Consider the following 20,296-nt stretch of genomic DNA (forward strand, 5'->3'; position numbering starts at 1 on the left):
TTTAAGCTATATATTTTTTTCGATAGTCTACAAAACAAACCATCATTATACAACAACTTGTCTAATTACCCTAACCTGCCTAGTTAACCTAATTAACCTAGTTAAGCCTTTAAATGTCACTTTAAGCTGTATAGAAGTGTCTTAATAAAATATCTAATAAAATATTAATAACTGTCATCATGGCAAAGATCACATAAATCAGTTATTAGAGATGAGTTATTAAAACTATTATGTTTAGAAATGTGTTGAAGAAATATTCTCTCTGTTAAACAGAAATTGGTGAAAAAAATAAACAGGGGGGCTAATAATTCTGACTTCAACTGTATGTGTTTTTGCATACACATTAAAATTTTAGATTACTTTTTTGATGGTCAACCCTATAGATCAGGGGTCACCAATCTCGGTCCATCTCGGTCCACCTGCCTGGGTGTTTCATGTGTACCTAGTAAGACCTTGATTAGCTTGTTTAGGTGTGTTTAATTAGGGTTGGAGCAAAAATCTATTGGACACCGGCCCTCCAGGAACAAGTTTGGTGACCCCTGCTGTAGATTGATTAGTTTACAAGTTCACATCTGCTTACTTGCATCTAGTATATGTAGATTGTGTTAAATGTTCTTAGGCGATCATTACAACATCTGCAGCATACATAAACATCTATTAAACTTGTGTTCGGTGAAATTTTACCAATGTATTACCAGTTTAGGTTCTATATGTCCAACAGTGTATTAGTAGACATGCAATGAATTCTCAACAACTTTTATACAACTAAGAGCTTTTTTAGTAGTTTGTATGTAGTTGTTAACCAGCTAACAAACAGACCTGGAAGGTACACATTCAGATGTCTATAAATAGCGACACAATTAATTTCAAATGAACTTTAACCATATATTAAGAGCAGTTCAAGATCTGATGATGAAGACAGAACTGAATATTCAGACATAAAAATATAAATGAAGTTTTGAAACCTTATGTTGGATTGCGGTTTCATATCTATGTTGTTGTTATGCTTGAAATAAATAATTTCTTGTTCACAAGTACTTGTATCTTTGCGCCATATATTGTGTGATGCTTGCAAAAGTGGCACAATTTGTTTTACTAAATTGTGTGAGCAGTTTAGCCATATCAGTTGCCACTGTAAAATACGTGAACTGAATACTTGAATTTATTCAAGTTGAGAACATTTAACTAGTTGTGTAAATGTATGTTAATAAAATAAATCTAAAACAAACGCCACTCAAAAAATTGACTGGTAAATGATGTTTATTGTTTTTGTGATGTTTAATGGCATAAAAATGTATACAGTATATCATGACAGCAGTTAATAATACTTCGCACAACAGGTTCAGCCTTTATATGACAAGCAGAGAGTAAAAGATGGAGAAACAAGGTAAAAAAAGATACAAATAAAAGATTCACAAGCCCTATTTCACTTACCATAATTATATGGTTCAATCATATTTAGTAATAGCGAAGAGAAATACTAACAATAGATGCACATAGTATACATGTATACTAAATAAAGCCGATACAGCATCAATATGTTTGAAGTTTGAGTTCATAAAATGCTTAACAATTTTTTAACACTATTATTGTTGTTGAAGTTGTTCTTATATTAAGTCGAATACAGTTGATCATTTTTAAAATGCTGTGTTGGGATCATTTCTACTGTTTGGTCATCAGATATTTTCATACAAATCTTCCAAGTTGACATATAAATCTGCTTCATTTTTTCTCTGTATGAAATATTTAAAGAGGATCAGAGTCAGACGTGAACATATTTCAATATGGAGTTTAATTATGGCAGAAATAAATGAATACTCACTGACTGAAGTTTTGGGTCACTGATGTGCAATGAAACAAATAAAAAAGTGTGGCTTTTTCATTTAAATCACATTTAATCATATTATTTTAAAACATAAAAAGTGTCAAAACTGAGCTTCCACAAATTAAAGAAAGACTTTTAGAAATGTAAATATCTTTAAATGTACTGTACCTCTTTGGTAAAGGCATGTGAGGTTGGGAGAAAGGGTTGTTTTCATACGCAGCACTTTCATTTTTTGGCCTGGGAACAGAGGGGTGAAGAAAGAAAATGTTGAGAGTTTTGATAATCAACCTTTTCCCTTTTGTTTCATTTCTTCACTATTTACTGATCAATGCTTTATTAATGTTTATCAACCTCATGATTTCTGCATGTTGACTAAAACTGATGAACATCACAGCAGCAGATCAGTGACTTTAAAACTATGTTTAAACCTTTGCAACTTTTAAATTGAAAGCATATTAACGTATTGTCATCAAAACAAGTGGCTTTGAAGCAATTGAATATAAATGCTATTGTATTTTGATTAACACTACTTGCTTTATATCATTCAGTGAACATACATACATAAGCAAATATATGAGAGAATTTTAGCCATCATATACTAATACACCAAATCATAGTGATAACACATTGTAGAACAAATTAAATCACACAAAAATGTATTTACTTTAACACCAATCAGATCTGACTGCTCTGAAAAGAGCCAAATTGTATTTGAGGATATCTCATTTAACTAAATTAAATTCATTAAACACAATAAAATTTGTATCATTTATTGTGCTCCATTGTGTCCACTGATAATTACCACAGGCATAAAAACTATTTCATTAGCAATTCTTTACTGTAAAATGGTGATTTTGTCACGGTCACTTGAGGGATCTGGTCTGTCAGCAATTAAAATACTGAATGTGAAGATGCTGAAAATGTGGGTTTTGGCAAAATTGGTGAGATTATGTTTTTAATTTATTGGTGCTGATGCAAATCTAGTTTGCTGGATTCACAACAAATGCAAATTTAAGTATTCACATTGGTAAATTACATATTAAGTCAATGCAAACACGGCATATATACATGCATATATATATATAAATGTATGAATGCATATGCCGTCTGTGCATTGAATTTTTATGTAATTTAACTTTATATTTACCAATGTGTGTGTGTGTGTATATATATATATATATATATATATATATATATACATATATATATACACACACAGTTGGTGACACAGTGGCGCAGTAGGTAGTGCTGTCGCCTCACAGCAAGAAGGTCACTGGTCGAGCCTCAGCTGGGTCAGTTGGCGTTTCTGTGTGGAGTTTGTACGTGCTCCCTGCGTTCACGTGGGTTTCCTCCGGGTGCTCCGATTTCCCCCTCAGTCCAAAGACATTTTTCTTTTTTAAATATTTCCCAAATTATGTTTAACAGAGCAAGGAAATTTTCACAGTATGTCTGATAATATTTTTTTCTTCTGGAGAAAGTCTTATTTGTTTTATTTTGGCCGGAATAAAAGCAGTTTTGAATTTTCTATTAACCATTTTAAGGTCAACATTATTAGCCCCTTTCAGTAATTTTTTTTTTCGATTGTCTACAAAACAAACCATCATTATACAATAACTTGCCTAATTACCCTAACCTGCCTAGTTAACCTAATTAGCCTAGTTAAGCCTTTAAATGTCACTTTAAGCTGTATAGAATTGTCTTGAAAAATATCTGGTAAAATATTACTTATTGTCATCATGGCAAAGATAAAATAGCCGGCAGCTAGCTCTCTGCAACTCTCACATGGTCGCCCACCGAAGCTAAGCAGGGCTGCACCCGGTCAGTACCTGGATGTTAGACCACATGGGAAAGCTAGGTTGCTGTCAGAAGTAGTGTTAGTGAGGCCAGCAGGGGGAGCCCAACCTGCAGTCTGTGTGGGTCCTAATACCCCAGTAAAGTGACGGCGACTCTATACTGCTCAGTGAGTGCCGTCTTTCGGATGAGACATAAAACTTCTCTGTGGTCATTAAAAATCCCAGGATGTCCTTCGAAAAACTGTAGGGGTTTAACCCCGGCATCCTGGCCACTGGCCTCTGTCCATAACGGCCTCCTAACCCTCCCAATATAATAATTTGCTTCATCACTCTGTCTCCTCTCCACCAATCAGCTGGTGTGTGGTGTGCGGTCTGGTGCAAAATGGCTGCTGTCACGTCATCCAGGTGGATGCTGCATACTGGTGGTGGATGAGGAGATTCCCACCTATGTGTAAAATGCTTTGAGTGCCCAGAAAAGCACTATATAAAAGGAATTATTATTATTATTATTATTATTATTATTACTATTATTATTATTAAAATAAATCAGTTATTAGAAATGGGTTATTAAAACTGTTATGTTTAGAAATGTGTTTTAAAAAATCTTCTCTTCGTTAAACAGAAATTGGGGGGAAAAATAAACAAGGGGGCTTACAATTCAGGGGGGCTAATAATTCTGACCTAAACTGTGTGTGTGTGTGTGTGTGTCTATATATATGTATGTGTAAATATATATATATATATATATATATATATATATATATATATATATATATATATATATATATATATATATATATATATATATATATATTTACACATATACACACACACAAACACACACACTTATATACATGCTAATTTCGTGGGGTAAATGACATGGAATGAGTGAATTGCTGCAAACGTGTGGAATTCACCTCAATTGCAAGTAATGTAAATAGACTAACACAATGCTTGAATACTTACAGGTCATTAAAGACCCAAATATAATAATGATTGTGAAACATCTAATCTGATCAATCTCTCCACAAAAACCCCAGTGCCAGTTTAACAGACTAAAATCTGCTTTTTAAATCAAGTCAAGCTGTAGTTGTACTTAATAATTGAACATCGTGGCTGATAAAATTAAATCATTATTGTAAATAAATATTTACTGTACCTGTGACGCTTCTTCCATATGATGACTCCAACAAGTATGCAAGCAAAGATGACCACAAGTAAAGGTGTTAGGATGACCGTCATGTTTGCTTTATGTAAAGAAATAAAAGGATGAGTCATTATTATTATTAGAACAAAACTAAAAATATGATCAGACATCTCAAAGGCACTGTAATGGTGAATTTAACATGTACATTTTACACACATGATGCTAACTAATGACTTACATGGATCATGAAAAACAACAAATGCCGTGATGTTTCCTCCAGAAAGTTTAGCAGAGCAGATCAGTTTCTTCCCATGGTCTTCTTTTGCACCCAGAAAGGTTATGGTGGAATAAGCGACTCGATCAACACCAGAAAGTGTCTTTTTCCCCTCTGAGACCTGCATGTTCTCGTAGTTCCATGTGATGGTTGGATTCTCCTTCTGACAGGAATGGTGGACGGTACAAGTGAAGTTCTGTGTGATGCGCTGTCTGACAGCTGCCATTGCAGGCTCAATGGTTATTTTTTGATGAACACCTGAAAATGGACATTGTGGCTTTCTGTAGAGTCTTAATTAAGATATTTTCATAATGCAATTCTGCAATACCTTTTACTCACATAATGCACTTTTGTCTTTTGCAGCTGATGTGTTTATGCCACCATGATGTGTTACTGAACACTCAAAAGTAGTTTTTTCTGTCTTTACAACACCTGTGCGTGTCAGAGTGTTTCTGCACTGACCGTCTTCACTACACTCTTCATTTGTTCGGTCAGATCCTTCAATACCATTGAGAGTGATGTTTGGTTTGCTGTATGGACACGTGTGTGAAGCTGAACATGTTACTGTAATCTTGTCCCCCATCTTCTCTCCTCCAGAAATACTGATGCTGGGCAATTGTGGACGTGCTGAAAACAGAAAAAAATTACACAATTAGGCAGCACATTCTCACAACAACGTGAGGAGCCATGGATAGAAAAACATCTACATACTGTCAACAAGGATTGTAGAAGTGACTTTGTGACATTTGTTTGAGTTAATTCCTGTGTATAATTTCTCTCCATGATGGGACTGTTCCAGTTTCCTGATCAGCAGACTACAATCACCACTTGAGTTTCCATATAAATCAGTTTTTTCTCTGAACTTCTTAATCACTTCATTTGGCTTCGAAGGATGGTAAACTAAAGGATAACCTGTATAGACCAACTGATACCACACAACTCTTGGGTTTTTGGGTGGGTTTAATGTGAATTTGAAAGAACATGGAATCACCAGACAGGATCCTTTGAGACCGTGAATTGTTTTTGGCATTCTCACTTGCACTCCTAATGCACCAAACAGCAGAACACCTGAGGGACAAGAAATTAAGTGAATAATGGCTGTGTGATCATTTGAGTTGATCATTTTAGTACAGGACACTATAGTTCACTACTTATTAGTTTGCATTTTATAAGTATCAACAAATTCCATTTTAAGCAATGTTTCATTTTTTCAATGCCCTTGGACAGTACATGTAAGACCAGAGCCCAATCGAAATGTACCATATGGGGGAATCCTAAATTGGCGAAAACGGCTCACTGAACTCTCAATTAAACTACATATTTTAAATAAACAACTTAATCTGAACTGACCTGTCCTATTTATTGTTGTTGCTTAAGCCCTAATTACATTTAGGCTCAATCCCAATTCTCCTCTTTAGCTCTCCCTTTTAGCCCTACCCCTCGTTTTATGGATTCACCTGAAGGGGTGTGCCAATTCTCTTTAGCTACAAGGTGTAGGGCTAAGGGGAAGCGCTGGATAGCCCTTGAAACTGAGATTTTCAAGGATCACACTAGAAACCGGGGGTACAAAATCTTCCCAGAATACTACAGCGGCAACATGTCTGCACATGTGAGTCAGGAGATGAACAAATTTTAATAATTTTTGGCATTATTAACAATTTTTTCAACAAACAAGAATATGTTTTTGTCAGCCTGATCTCACGAGAAAACGTAAGTATTTTACGTTTTGACAGTTTAGTGGCTAATTCGTACGAATTCGTACGAGTTCAGTCGTACGAAATTGTACGATTTTAAAAAGGAGGCGTGGCACCTAACTCCACCCCTAAACCCAACCGTCATTTGCGGATGAGCAAATCGTACTAAATTGTACGAATTAGATCGTACGAATTAGCCACTAAATCAAAAAGTTACGAATTGCCGTGAGATTGTGTTGCATACACTGTAAAACCCAATAAGTTAAGGCAACTCAAATCGTTTGAGGAAACCGATTGCTACAAACCATTTAAGTTAAAAAACTAATCTACATGAGTACTGTGAACTTACTGCATTTAAGTTAATGATATATTTAATTAACTTATTACCTTCAACACTGAGTTCAAAGCTTTTCAAATAAGTAGAATTACAGTAAATTTTGAGTTAACTACGCTCATTTCATTTGATAAAGTTGACTGTTGGATTTTACAGTGTAATGTTTTATGATCATGCTTTTTTCTTTCTTTTTTTTAAATGCAAAATTTGGCTATTTATAATCCATCATAATAACTGCTGTATAGTCGTCTCACAACATACTTTCACATCTGCCATGCGATGACACTCGATTACCCAGTCAAAAAAAATGTAAAGGCTGAGAATCCCCTTTTTACAGAGTCTGGTATAATGTTAAAGTTGTTTTCTTGTGTTTGCATACAAGTGGATGAATATGGCCATGGTGTAAATGCACAATAGCCTACAGTTATGAGCTTAGAGCCAAATTATATCGTTATGATAACATGATTTTGTTGGCTTCAGTGATTTCCTGAAGATGAATATCAAAAAATAACGCAATTACTCATATGAAGTAAGAATTTTTTTTTAAATACTCATATGAAGTAAGAGCTCACAATGACATAAGACATGTGCGGGTGTTGAATCGGTGTCTAATTTGTAAAAGGACAGTTTTGAAGCCTTTCCCCTTCAAACTCTGTTTCAAAGACCAAGGGGAAGGGCCAAAAAATATAATTGGGATTAAAATGTGTAATTTTCAGATTGCTCCAGCTACTGTGCATGCACAAATATTGCCATGATACCAATTTCCTTTACGGCTGTTTAATGGTAACCAGATAACTTTGTTATAAACACTAGAAGAACAGAAGGTGCATCCCATATTATGCTCTGTTCTTCGCCATTTTGTAGTATAATATACAGTGCTCAGCATAATTGAGTACACCCCATTTTGAAAATGAATATTTGAACAAAACATATTTATTAAACAGATATATTTAATAAAAATAATATTTAGACCCCAGAACATCTTCAGAAATATAAAGACAATACATTTAAATTCATATGAAATATTGGGAATGAAAATTACAAAATTTCAACAACATTTTATTTCGTTTTTCTTGAATTTTGCTCCTTTTAAAAATTTTATTCAATATTTTTCCCCAACATGTAAATTCGAGTGTACTAATTTTGGACCGTTTTCATAAGTTATTTTGTTAGATAAGCTCCGGATTTGGCATCAGTACTGACTAATCTAATGTATATGCACAAATATAATATTGTAAAGCTTCCTATAGAAAAAAAGGGGTAAGGGGTGTACTCATATATGCTGAGCACTGTAAGTAGTACTGCATTAGGACCGAAAATTCTAGAAAGAACAAGTGCATTTTAAATACCCGGATGATGCACTTATTTAATCGTTAAAAAGAATTGTGGTATGTTAAACACTTATGCACTCAACGCTTGCAGCTTTGCTCATGTAGCGGAAGGGTTGCAGCTATCAAGCACTGATTACTTTATTTAAACTTTTTATTTTGTAGTATAACTAATGTATATAACATTCATGAACCTCATATTTTACATTCACTGTAGGCTAAAGCTTTTGCACAAGGGTTTGTCCTTTCAGAATGTTGAATAAATTTGTCCATTTTAAATAACTTCATCATAATGTATAAACTTTTCTGAGCGTACAAGATTTTGCGTTGCCTAATTTTAAAATATACATGAAATGCACATAAACATTTATAGTAAAAAGAGCATGCCTAAAAGAGAAAACACTCTACCTTGGAGAAATAAAGGAAGTAAAAGTGATGCTTTCATGTTCCTGGATTTACACATGAACAAAAAAAGACATTTAAGTGTGGTTAATTAAGTTTAAGAACGTTAAACAGTGGACATTATGAATACAATTTTAACATTTTGTTCAGAATTAATCCCAGTCTGCCAATTACACTGCAGTTTTCATAGTAAGATCATCAGTCTCTGCTTTTTAAAGCATGTAACAAGTTATTTTTTCATTCTTACCTCCTCAGTACCTTGCAGAGGGATGGAAAAATTACTTGTTTCCCAGAAGTCAAAGGCGTGAGATGAAGCTCAGTACATTTATTGGTGTAAAGATCAAGCAAGATGATTAGGATTGTGGTCATGTCAGAGCTCCATCAGTCCACTTGTGCTGATGCTGCAGTCAAAGATAGTATTTCCTGGCTAGAACACAGTTTCTAACTCCAGGGTCTGTTTTAGGACCATTATAAAACCCCAGAGGTTAAGTCACACGTAGAATACTTCAACAGTTATACAATATTATTAGTAAACGTGACGGATTGGGGTTGTGTTTTAACTGCATTTTAAATGGGGGAAAAAAGGGTTCTAGGTTTTGTAGAATTGAAATTATGCTACTTGTTTTTAAAGAAACCCTATTATGGGTCTTTGAAAATTACCTTCTATCTGTTAACACAGCTCTAAGTAAATTAAAGGTAAATTAAAGCTGAGGGTGTGTTTTAAATCTTCAGTCTTTTCGTGTAGACGCCGATACGAAACATGGCCATATATGAGGCACTGAACTCAGGAAAACTTGAATCCGCCCTTTCCGTCAAAGACTAACAGAGTGCGGTGGATGCGATTGATCCTGATGCAAAGATGATCACAATGATCACTCATATATGACCAGAAAAGCAGGCTATGGTGAATAATTTCCTTGAATATTGTGAATAAAAGCCTTTTCACAATAATAGTATAGCAGAGTCAACTATTAACTGTGTGCTGTGTTTGTTCCTGTCATTTTCTGCTGTCAGTTTGACAGGAAAGGAAAGATCCTTGACAGGGACTTTGTCAGTACACAGTTCATATATGGACTTCAGTAGTATTCTGCAGCTTGCAAAATATGCATTTAATTTTGTGCTGTAACTTGTAATTGCTCTGGGGTGCGTTTTCCAAAAAATGTTGCCACTCGCGGCTGAACTATCATAGTACGAAGCATTGTTTGGGAAATGAACGCTGTAGTGACGAGTGTTTCCCAAAACCCGTAGTTTCTCTGTTGCAGATCCATCATTTGAACCACGTTAGTTATAATGTAAAACACCCATAAGGATGCTCTGAACGGGGTGGTAATTACTTTTTTAGAGAAGAACCCCATAACTTCTTTGTGCAAATGATATTGTTTTACACGCATAGGCATAAAATAAAATAATCCAATATTAGTCTTAGTAAAAACATGCGCTCGTTTTCCATATTAATTGAAATATTTGTAAATGGCACATATAGGGCCTGTGTTTCCTTTATAAGCCTGATCTCACGAGAAAACGTAAGTATTTTACATTTTGTCAGTTTAGTGGCTAATGCATATGAATTCATACGAGTTCAGTGGTGCAAAATTGTGTGATTTTAAAAAGGAGGTTTTAAAAAGGAACCCAACTGCCATATGATGATGAGCAAATCGTACTAAATTGTACAAATTTGATCGTACGAATTTATACGAATTAGCCACTAAATCAAAAAGGTACGAATTGCTGTGAGATTGTGTTGCCTTTACAAATATTATTGAGAACATTACATATTCTATTTTAAAACATAAAATCACTTACAAAAGCTAACACATATTCTAAAGTCATATATAAATCATATAAATAAATGAGGTGATTCAAGAAATGAAATTTAATATTTATTATTTATCAGGAAATGAAAAAAATCATACTTTAATAATAATATTAATGATGATAATAATTGAAATGATGATTATTATTATTATTTTGTAGGATATGATTTATTTATTTTTTATTTTGAAAAGTCTACCTTTACAATTTGACACATGCAAACCACTGCAGAAATATTCTAACCAACATATATTCTAACCAACATATATACAGTAGATACTTAATAAATAACCTACTATTAATTTAAACGATTTACGTATGCTAGGTTTTTTGTTTTGTTTTCACAAGCTTTGGAGATGTAACAAATTCTGCTTTTGAATAATAGGTCACCTAGCTTTCATCATGAGCCACGGCTGTGTCCAAAATGGCATAAATGTTTTCAAAGTGCACTACAAAGGGAGCGCAATTGTAAACATGAAGATCGCTAAAACTGAACTGTAAAAATACTTTGAAAGCAAATTACAGCTAAAAGAGATGACTTTAAAGCTTTTTTTTTTTAATGATTCCAAGTCTAAATGTTAGAATGTTCTAAATTAATAGGGTATAGGGGGGATAACTGGGAATAGAACACAGCCAGGAACTATGCTTCTAACTACAGCTCTAGAGGTGTAGTTGCAAGTATACAAGTTTGCGAAGCAGTTTTCGAATGTTTTTTGGAACGATGGATTTGAGAAACGCCAAATCAACGAACTATGTGTGTAACAACGGAACTTGCGAGCTTAGCTGGCTAACGAGGGTTTTCAGAAACGCACCCCTGCACAACTTGTACTATATCGCAATAGTATCTAGATGCAGACATGGATTTGCAAGTTGAGACTGCATATTTCAGACTTGCAATGTCAGACACAATGCACTCAGAAGAGCTAGTGATGGCACTGTGAGGAGTGGAGTTTAACTCTTTATGGGGCAATTTACATATCACATCTAAAACAGTGTGGAAAACCCCTAAAAATTTATTCTGGCCCTACCAAAAACCAACATCTTCACATCTAAGCAACACAGGTTCACTTAAAATATGTGCTTCGGTGTACTTGAAACCACATAAACGTACTTAAACATGCATTTCCTTCCTTCCTTTGGCTTAGTCTCTATATCAGAGGAGGCCACAGCGGAATGAACCACCAACTAACATACGTAATATATATAAATACTATATAAATATATATATATATATATAAAATATATAAATAATATAAATACATATTTGACTAGTAGGATACATTTAATGTAAAACTTTATGAAAATGCATTATTGTTAAGACAAATTAAAGTTAATTAAAAGTGAAAGAAGTAAAGTACAATTTTACAATTTGAGAAATTACAAAATAAAATATAGAATAAAAGTAAGCAGCTATAATTTTAATTTATTTATTAAATAGGATAGCCCCTTGAGATGAATCATCTCATTTTCGAGAAGGTCCCTAAAAGTTCATATAATAACAACAGTCAGCTCATCACCACAACAGGTTTTATTGCTAAACATCCTAATTGAGCCTAAATTAAAAGCAGGATCTGGAAATCCGACAGAAAACAAAATAAAGAAAAATAAGTGAATAAATGAACAAAAGGCAACCAGTAACTCACAAACGCTACATGACATACAATAACACAATTACAATAGGATTCAACAATTTTTTTGATTTAAGAGTAAATATTTAAAAAATTAATAATAAAAATTGTTAGCCTGTAAAATATGTTTACTGTGTTTGAAGCTTAAATGAGATAGTTAATATGCATGAAAGAATTTTTTTTTTTTCATGAATAAAGTGTAACAATGGTAAGCAGTTTAAAATTGCTTCATACGCACATTTTTCTTCGTTCTGATGTCTTGAATTTTGATCAGACATTGGTATAGATGTCGGGGTCGTCCGTGTTGTTGTATACAGCTTGATAATCATTACCCTAAGTTAAATATTTCAAGAAAAGCTGTTAGGCAACATTCACAAAACAAATTTAGTTCAGAGCTGGAGTATGATTTCAGAAGTGCAATACTGTTAAAAATAATACTGATACAAAATAATAATACTCACAGACATGGATTTTGTCTCACTGAGATGCATGGGGGAAATATAAAATTGTTTTGTTTATTGCACTTACACAAGTAATATCTTTCATTATTTTCTGAACATTTTGCCTGGAATGTGTTAAATAGCTATACTGTACCTTTTTGGTGACGGCATAGAATGTGATGTAGTGCAGCTGATATTGATATTGGAGTCAGTCCAAATGTGATGGTGCTGCGCAGCTGATTGACATTGACTTCATTCGTGCTGCGCAGCTGATTGACATTGACATCACTCAATCGGCATGTAGCACCGCCTTTTTTAAAGCCTGATTGGTTGTCCCTTGGGATGCGTCACGTCCGACTCTGACGCACTTTGTTTGGGTGTCCGTCTTCGCAGCTACAGGTAGAGGCATTGTGTTCGTTCTGATAATTTTTCATTTGCTTGAATGGGCCAACGTTAAGTTACTTTTGGCATTGTTATAGTGCATTGTGGCTGTGGCATTTTTCTGGGCTGGAGTGGCTGGACGACTGTTCATTGTTGCAGGTATGTGATTTTTTAATTGGCTGAGTAATGGGATTTGGCAGTATTTAACCTGCGTTTTTCATGCAGTAGAGATACTAAGTCCTGCACCTCGCTGTATTTGTATACCTGACCAACAAGTGCTCAAAGCATCCGCTTTGTGCACCCATTGGTAAGTGAGGCACTTATGATTAGTGTTATCATTTTAAAGGACCATATTAATGAGTTTTGTTTGTGCCTCTCTTTAGGATTCTCCCTTGTTCTCTCTTGATCCCTTTTCTCTCAATGTCTAAATCACTTTATTAGCCCTTGTTCCTCGCTATTGCCGTGGTTATTGGAGGTCGTCTGGGCGTGTGCTACTGCTGTTATTCCACGCTGCTAATACTAACGCCGGTGTCATTGGCTATCGTACAGACGCCACCAACACAGCTGTTTAAAGGGGACTGCCCATTTTGACCCGTGTGCTGCTTTGTGCTCCCCTTCATTTATTTGTTTGTTTAGGATGTATTGATTTGCGTTAACATTTTTGGTGCTCTGCTTTTTGTTTAGTGAAATTGTTTTTCGTTTAGTTATGCAGAGCATTTATTTGGTTTTTGTTATTTAGATTTCTTTTTGTATTATTATTATTATTATTATTATTATTATTATTATTATTATTATTATTATTTTGAGAGTCAATTGTTTTGATTCAGAGTGTGTGTGTATATGAGATGTTGTAATCACAGCTGTAGCTGTCTCAACCAGATCATAGAGTAGGTTTGTTAACCTGATTGACTCCTTTATTGATGTTAGTTATTTTCTGTTTATTTACTTTAATTTTGATTTATTTCAGGAATTGAGGTTTCTCCTCGGTGGATGACTGGTCCTTCCAACTGGTGGTGGTGCTTCTTTCCCGTGTGCTGTGAGACACTGAGTGCTTGATAGTGTAATTCGAGTGCACTGTGGTGTGCGTGTGCTGGGGTAAAGTCAGTCTGCTTGTATCCAGTCAGTGGGAACCTCAATCCTGTGTGTTTTTGATTTTTGTTTATTTATTTTCCTTTTATGAAGGGGGAGTTTTTGATGTGCTTTTTAACAAATGAGTACAACCTTACATTTTCATTAAAATAAATATTTTTGTACTTTTTGTAATTACTCACGCCTCTGTGCCTTTTTGAGGGGAAACGAACCTGTGTGTCTTTTTCTAATAGAGTTATTTCCCTGGGTCACTCCCAGGGTGGCGTAGTCGGTTATTTTGATTCAAAGAGTTCTAACTCGTATCCATACCCTCGTCACATTCTGGCGTAGTCGGCAGGATTCCCCTCTTATTGTGTGCAGAGACGTGGGTTGTATTTTTTTCATTTCTGTAGGAACTGGATTGCGGCAGTCCCCTCTGGTGGGTCAATACAAGTTAATTTTTTCACGTGTACGTTTTAGTTCGTGGTTGTAGCGATGGAAGACGAATTACGTGAGTTAAGGGAGTTGGTAACTCAATTAAAAGCTGATAATGAGCGACTACGGCAAGAGCAGGTGCCAGCTGCAGTGCCGGGACCATCTAACATTTCTATTCCTGTTTCAGATCCTCCACTCATTGATGCTGGTCCCTCATCAACCGAACGATTTGTTTTCGTTCCTCGAGACCGTAGATGTCCAAAATTCAGTGGGCGGTCAGGAGTTGACATCAATGAGTGGGTGGAAGAAGCAGAGGCTTGCATGCGTCTTCGCCATTTGTCTTCAGCTGATCAGGCATTTTTCTTGTTTGATCACCTGGAGGGAGAGGCAAGAGAGGAAATTCGTTATAGGCCACAGAGTGAAAGGGAGGATCCAAAGCGAGTGATTCAGGTATTACGCGATTTATATGGCTGTACTAAGTCCTATGTAGCTCTTCAGGAGTCATTCTTTTCCAGAAGACAGCAGGAGGGGGAGACTCTGGTGGAGTTTTCCTTGGCCCTTATGAGCCTTCTGGAAAAGGTTAAAGGTCAGTCACCTCATGGCATGCCTAATGCAGAAACTTTACTGAGAGATCAGTTTGTGGAAAATGTTAATGATTGCACCCTTCGTCGTGAACTTAAGCAGTTTGTGCGCCGTCAACCTACTGCCACATTGGTTGACGCACGTGGTGAAGCACTTCGGTGGGAAAGAGAGGGCATGCCTGGGGGAGCGCGGGGCCGAAGTCAGTCTGTTCCATCAGCGTACGGTATTCAGTATGGGGTGCAGGGGAATCGGAGCGTTAGTAGTGGGGCAAAGTCTGAAATGACTGAATTGCGGGACATGTTGCTGAAGCAGCAACAGCAATTGAATCAATTGGCTCAAAGTATGACTCTGCTTCAGAATTGTTCGTCTAAATTGCCGCCACATAAAGTCAATCCTGTTATTTGCAGGAGATGTCGTCAGCCAGGCCATTTCGCTAGAAATTGTGATGGCGAGCGGATACCAGTCCGTGCACCATCAGCCTATATTGATTCTGCTGTAACAAGACGTGAACAGTCGTCCTCCAGCCAGCCGTCGGAAAACTAGTTCCCACCAAGTTACAGGGCCATAACTTGGTTGGGAAAAGGGTAGGCTCTAATGATTTTATGCCGTGTTTAATGTCTACTTGTCCAAAGCTCGTTGTATCTATGGGTGGGGTTCAGGTCCCTTGTTTGGTGGACACTGGCTCCATGGTGTCCACCATTACTGAAAGTTGTTTCATGACTAATTTTGGGCTTTGGGGTCAAGAACAGCTTAGATCATGTCATTGGTTACAGCTTCGAGCTGCAAATGGTCTTTCAATTCCTTATATTGGTTATTTGGAATTAGACATAGAGCTTTGTGGGCGAGTAGTTTCAGACTGTGGAGTGCTGGTTGTTAAGGATCCTCCTGGTGGCATGTGTGCACAAACACCTGGTGTAGTGGGTATGAATGTTTTAAGCCGCTGCTACCAGGAGTTATTCGGCCAGCATGGTACAGGCCTTTTTGATTTACCGGCAGTATCACAGGCCCCCAGTTTTATCATTCAGGCCTTACAAAATTGTCACCAAGCTGAAGTTCAGCCAGTTACAAATGCAGAGGGACAAGTCAGGGTGCGTGGACGTCGGGCGTGTCGCATCCCAGGTGGCACTGTAAAATTTGTTGCCACTACTTGTTCGGTGCAGTATTCGGGTAATGCCGTACTGTTTGAACCTCCAATTTCAGGTCTCCCTGCAGGTTTGCTGGCCTCTCCTGCGCTCCTAAAGATGGATGGTGGTACTGTTTATGTGCCTATAGTTAACGTGGGCACTATAGATGTGCTGTTGTATGCCAGAACTATTGTGGGCGTTGTAAGTAAGGTTAATGTGGTTACATTACCCCCAGAGGTCGTAGAGGTAAACATGGTTGCAGCTGAGGTAAGTGCACAGCCTTCTCCCTCTGTGCAGGAGCAAATAGCTACCTTAGACCTGTCAATACTGCCTGAAGTAGAACAAGGTAAGGTTAGGGCATTGCTGTTTAAGTATTTGCCAGTGTTTTCCAGTCACGATGGTGATTTGGGTTGTACAAACCTGATATCTCACGATATACCCTTGTTAGACGATATCCCTGTCCGGCAGCGGTTCAGGCGCATCCCTCCGTCTGAGTATGAGGTGGTAAAGGCACATATTAACCAACTGTTAGAGACCCAGGTCATTAGAGAAAGTTGCAGTCCTTATGCCTCGCCCATTGTTCTGGTTAAGAAAAAGGACGGTGGTCTGCGCATGTGCGTAGACTACCGTCGTTTGAATGCGAAGACCAGAAAGGATGCATTCCCTCTACCACGTATTGAGGAAACTTTGGACTCGCTGGCTGGGGCCTGTTGGTTTTCCACCATGGACCTAGCCAGTGGGTATAATCAGGTGCCTGTAACTGAGAAGGATAAGCCTAAGACTGCCTTCTGTACCCCTTTTGGTCTTTTTGAGTGGAATAGGATGGCGTTTGGGCTGTGTAATGCCCCAAGCACCTTCCAACGATTGATGGAACGGTTGTTTGGGGATCAACAGTGCCAATCCCTCCTCCTGTATTTGGATGATATTGTTGTCTTTTCCTCTTCTATAGATGAACATCTGGTGCGGATGGAGGTTGTCCTAAGCCGTCTGCAGAGGGAAGGGTTAAAGGCCAAATTATCCAAGTGTGCTTTCTTTCAAAGGGAAGTGCATTATTTGGGTCACGTTATTTCATCTGAGGGTGTTTCCACCGATCCACGTAAAGTGGAGGCTGTGGCCAACTGGCCTTGCCCGGCCAGTGTTACAGAATTGCGCTCGTTTTTGGGATTTGCTAGCTACTACCGCCGTTTTGTGGAGGGGTTTTCCAAGTTGGCTGCCCCTCTCCATAGGCTGGTGGCTCTACTGGCAAACCCAAAACATCGAAAGGGCAACGCCCATGACTTTGCGGCTTCTTGGTCTGCAGAATGTCAGAGTAGCTTTGAGGGGTTAAAAATGAAGTTAACTAGTGCTCCAGTGTTGGCTTACGCTGATTTTTCTCTGCCTTTTATTTTAGAGATTGATGCCAGTCAGGGAGGCTTGGGGGCAGTCCTCTCACAGGAACAACAGGGCAAGGTGCGTCCAATAGCGTATGGCAGCCGCAGTCTTAGGCCCACTGAGCGTAATCCATCTAATTATAGCTCAATGAAATTGGAGTTTTTGGCACTCAAGTGGTCCATGACTGAAAAGTTCAGGGAGTATTTGTTAGGCCAAAAATGTATTGTTTTCACTGATAATAACCCCCTTAGCTACCTGAATTCTGCCAAGTTAGGTGCAATGGAGCATCGTTGGGCTGCTCAATTGTCCGTATTTGACTTTGAAATAAAGTATAGATCGGGTAGGAGCAATCGTAACGCAGACGCTTTGTCCCGGCAGAACTTCTCAGGTACAGGAGAAGTACAAGACCGGTGTCCAGGAGTGGCTGTTCCAGTAGTGTTGCAGCAAACAGCCCCAGATGGATTGGTGACCCAGGTCAATCAGGTAACAGCCTTCCCCTGCCCCTCTGGCAGTGACATGGGTGCTCGACAGGTAGCAGACCCAGTCATTGGTGAGGTGTTGGTGTTTTGGAGGCGCAAGTTGCTCCCCACTTCGGAGGAGCGTAAGAAACTCTCTCGCTTGGCAGTCATCTTGCTTCGCCAATGGGGCCGCCTGGTTGAAATGGAAGGGGTGCTCTATCGGCGTGTGTTGCGCCCGGATGGCGGAGAGGAAGTTCTCCAAGTGTTACTACCAGCCCTCATGAAAGCTGAGGTCCTGACCCAGCTGCATCAGCAGCATGGACATCAGGGGGTTGAGCGTACTTCCCAGCTGGTTCGCCAGAGATGTTACTGGCCGGGTATGTTCGCTGACATTGCACGCTGGTGCCAGGAGTGTGAGCGGTGCCAGTGTGCTAAAGGCACCCCCTCAGCTCCCAGTAGTTACATGGGACATCTTATGGCTTCTCGGCCTAACGAGATTTTAGCTCTCGAGTTCACCTTGTTGGAGCCCTCAAGGTCTGGCCTCGAAAATGTGTTGGTCATGACTGACATATTTACGAAGTACACCTTAGCTATACCTACTAGAGACCAGCGAGCCGAGACTGTAGCCCAGGTCCTTGTGGCTGAGTGGTTTTGTAAATTTGGTGTGCCAGGTCGCATCCACTCTGACCAAGGTCGTAATTTTGAGTCTACTCTTATTCGGCAGCTTTGTGGGTTGTATGGAGTCGTAAAGTCACATACAACTCCATACCACCCTGCTGGGAATGGCCAATGTGAGCGTTTTAATAGAACGTTACACGATCTTCTGCGTTCCCTTCCATATTCTAAAAAGAGTGATTGGCCATGCTGTCTCCCTCAGGTTCTCTTTGCGTACAACACTACTCCTCACCAGTCAACTGGGGAATCTCCTTACTATTTAATGTTTGGACAAGAACCTAGACTTCCTATTGATTTCCTCTTAGGTAGAGTTAGAGAGCCGTTAGCCGGCAGTGTTCATGGGTGGATTGTAGAACAGCAAGATCGGTTACAAGTCGCTTTTGAAGGTGCTCGTGAGAGATTGGGTGCCGCCGCTGACCGGCGGAAGGCCCGGCATGATCTCCAGGTAAGGGAAGCACCACTGAAGGAGGGTCAACTGGTTTACCTTCGCGATCATGGGGTGCGAGGTAGATGTAAAATCCAGGACCTGTGGAGCTCAGTGGTCTACCAAATCCTAAAAGCGCCTACTGAAAGTGGGGTAGTTTATACCATTGCCCCGGTTGCAGATCTGAGTAAAACCAAACATGTTCACAGATCCTTGCTGAAGGCCCAGCTTGGTCAGGATCGGCCTCCTAGTCTACCTGAACCTGCAAGGGGAGAGTGCATGCAGCCTTTGGATGAGGAGTGTGATGGAGATTTGCTGGTTCTAGTTCCCGAGACACCAGAGCTTAGAGGAAGGTCAAGGTCACAGGGTGCTGTTCCCCCTGTCCCTCGGGTTGTAGACGAGGTACTTGAGGGTCCAGCAACTGTGGGGACTTTGCAGCCGGAAGTTGTGCCCGCTGACCCTGTAAGAGCAGCAGAAACCGTGGTAAGGAGAACTGGGAGAAGTACAGCAGGTCAGCACTCTAACTTGCACCACCTTCCACGAGCTGTAGGTATAGGGACTGTGTCCAGTATAGTGAGTAACTCGTTTGGTACATTCTTCCGCCCTTGGAGTTAGACTCTTAGGTCAATTGTATGTTTGGTTCACCGTCGGGGCGACGTTGCAGAAATTGGGGGTGGAATGTGATGTAGTGCAGCTGATATTGATATTGGAGTCAGTCCAAATGTGATGGTGCTGCGCAGCTGATTGACATTGACTTCATTCGTGCTGCGCAGCTGATTGACATTGACATCACTCAATCGGCATGTAGCACCGCCTTTTTTAAAGCCTGATTGGTTGTCCCTTGGGATGCGTCACGTCCGACTCTGACGCACTTTGTTTGGGTGTCCGTCTTCGCAGCTACAGGTAGAGGCATTGTGTTCGTTCTGATAATTTTTCATTTGCTTGAATGGGCCAACGTTAAGTTACTTTTGGCATTGTTATAGTGCATTGTGGCTGTGGCATTTTTCTGGGCTGGAGTGGCTGGACGACTGTTCATTGTTGCAGGTATGTGATTTTTTTAATTGGCTGAGTAATGGGATTTGGCAGTATTTAACCTGCGTT

General features: G+C 38.6%; 2 protein-coding genes and 1 long non-coding RNA gene across 3 annotated transcripts in view; all 3 read right to left on the minus strand.

Moving 5' to 3' along the window:
• The window catches only part of LOC130242060 (Schwann cell myelin protein-like), a 67,961-nt gene that overhangs the window by 38,276 nt on the left and 9,389 nt on the right, over positions 1 to 20,296 (minus strand). The window lies entirely within an intron of this gene.
• Positions 1,321 to 9,319, minus strand: LOC130242446 (sialoadhesin-like). The gene is made up of 9 exons (XM_056474563.1): positions 9,045 to 9,319; positions 8,804 to 8,844; positions 5,751 to 6,107; positions 5,379 to 5,666; positions 5,004 to 5,297; positions 4,778 to 4,865; positions 1,994 to 2,062; positions 1,823 to 1,841; positions 1,321 to 1,733 (listed from the first exon to the last, which is right to left on the minus strand). The coding sequence occupies exons 1-9, from the start codon at positions 9,164 to 9,166 to the stop codon at positions 1,677 to 1,679; spliced, it is 1,335 nt and encodes a 444-aa protein (XP_056330538.1). The 5' UTR covers positions 9,167 to 9,319; the 3' UTR covers positions 1,321 to 1,676.
• Positions 12,022 to 12,855, minus strand: LOC130242448 (uncharacterized). The gene is made up of 3 exons (XR_008838977.1): positions 12,832 to 12,855; positions 12,699 to 12,717; positions 12,022 to 12,570 (listed from the first exon to the last, which is right to left on the minus strand). It is a non-coding gene; the product is annotated as an uncharacterized LOC130242448 (long non-coding RNA).

This window comes from Danio aesculapii, chromosome 15 (genome assembly GCF_903798145.1).
Source record: "Danio aesculapii chromosome 15, fDanAes4.1, whole genome shotgun sequence".
In the NCBI taxonomy this organism is placed as follows: domain Eukaryota; kingdom Metazoa; phylum Chordata; class Actinopteri; order Cypriniformes; family Danionidae; genus Danio; species Danio aesculapii.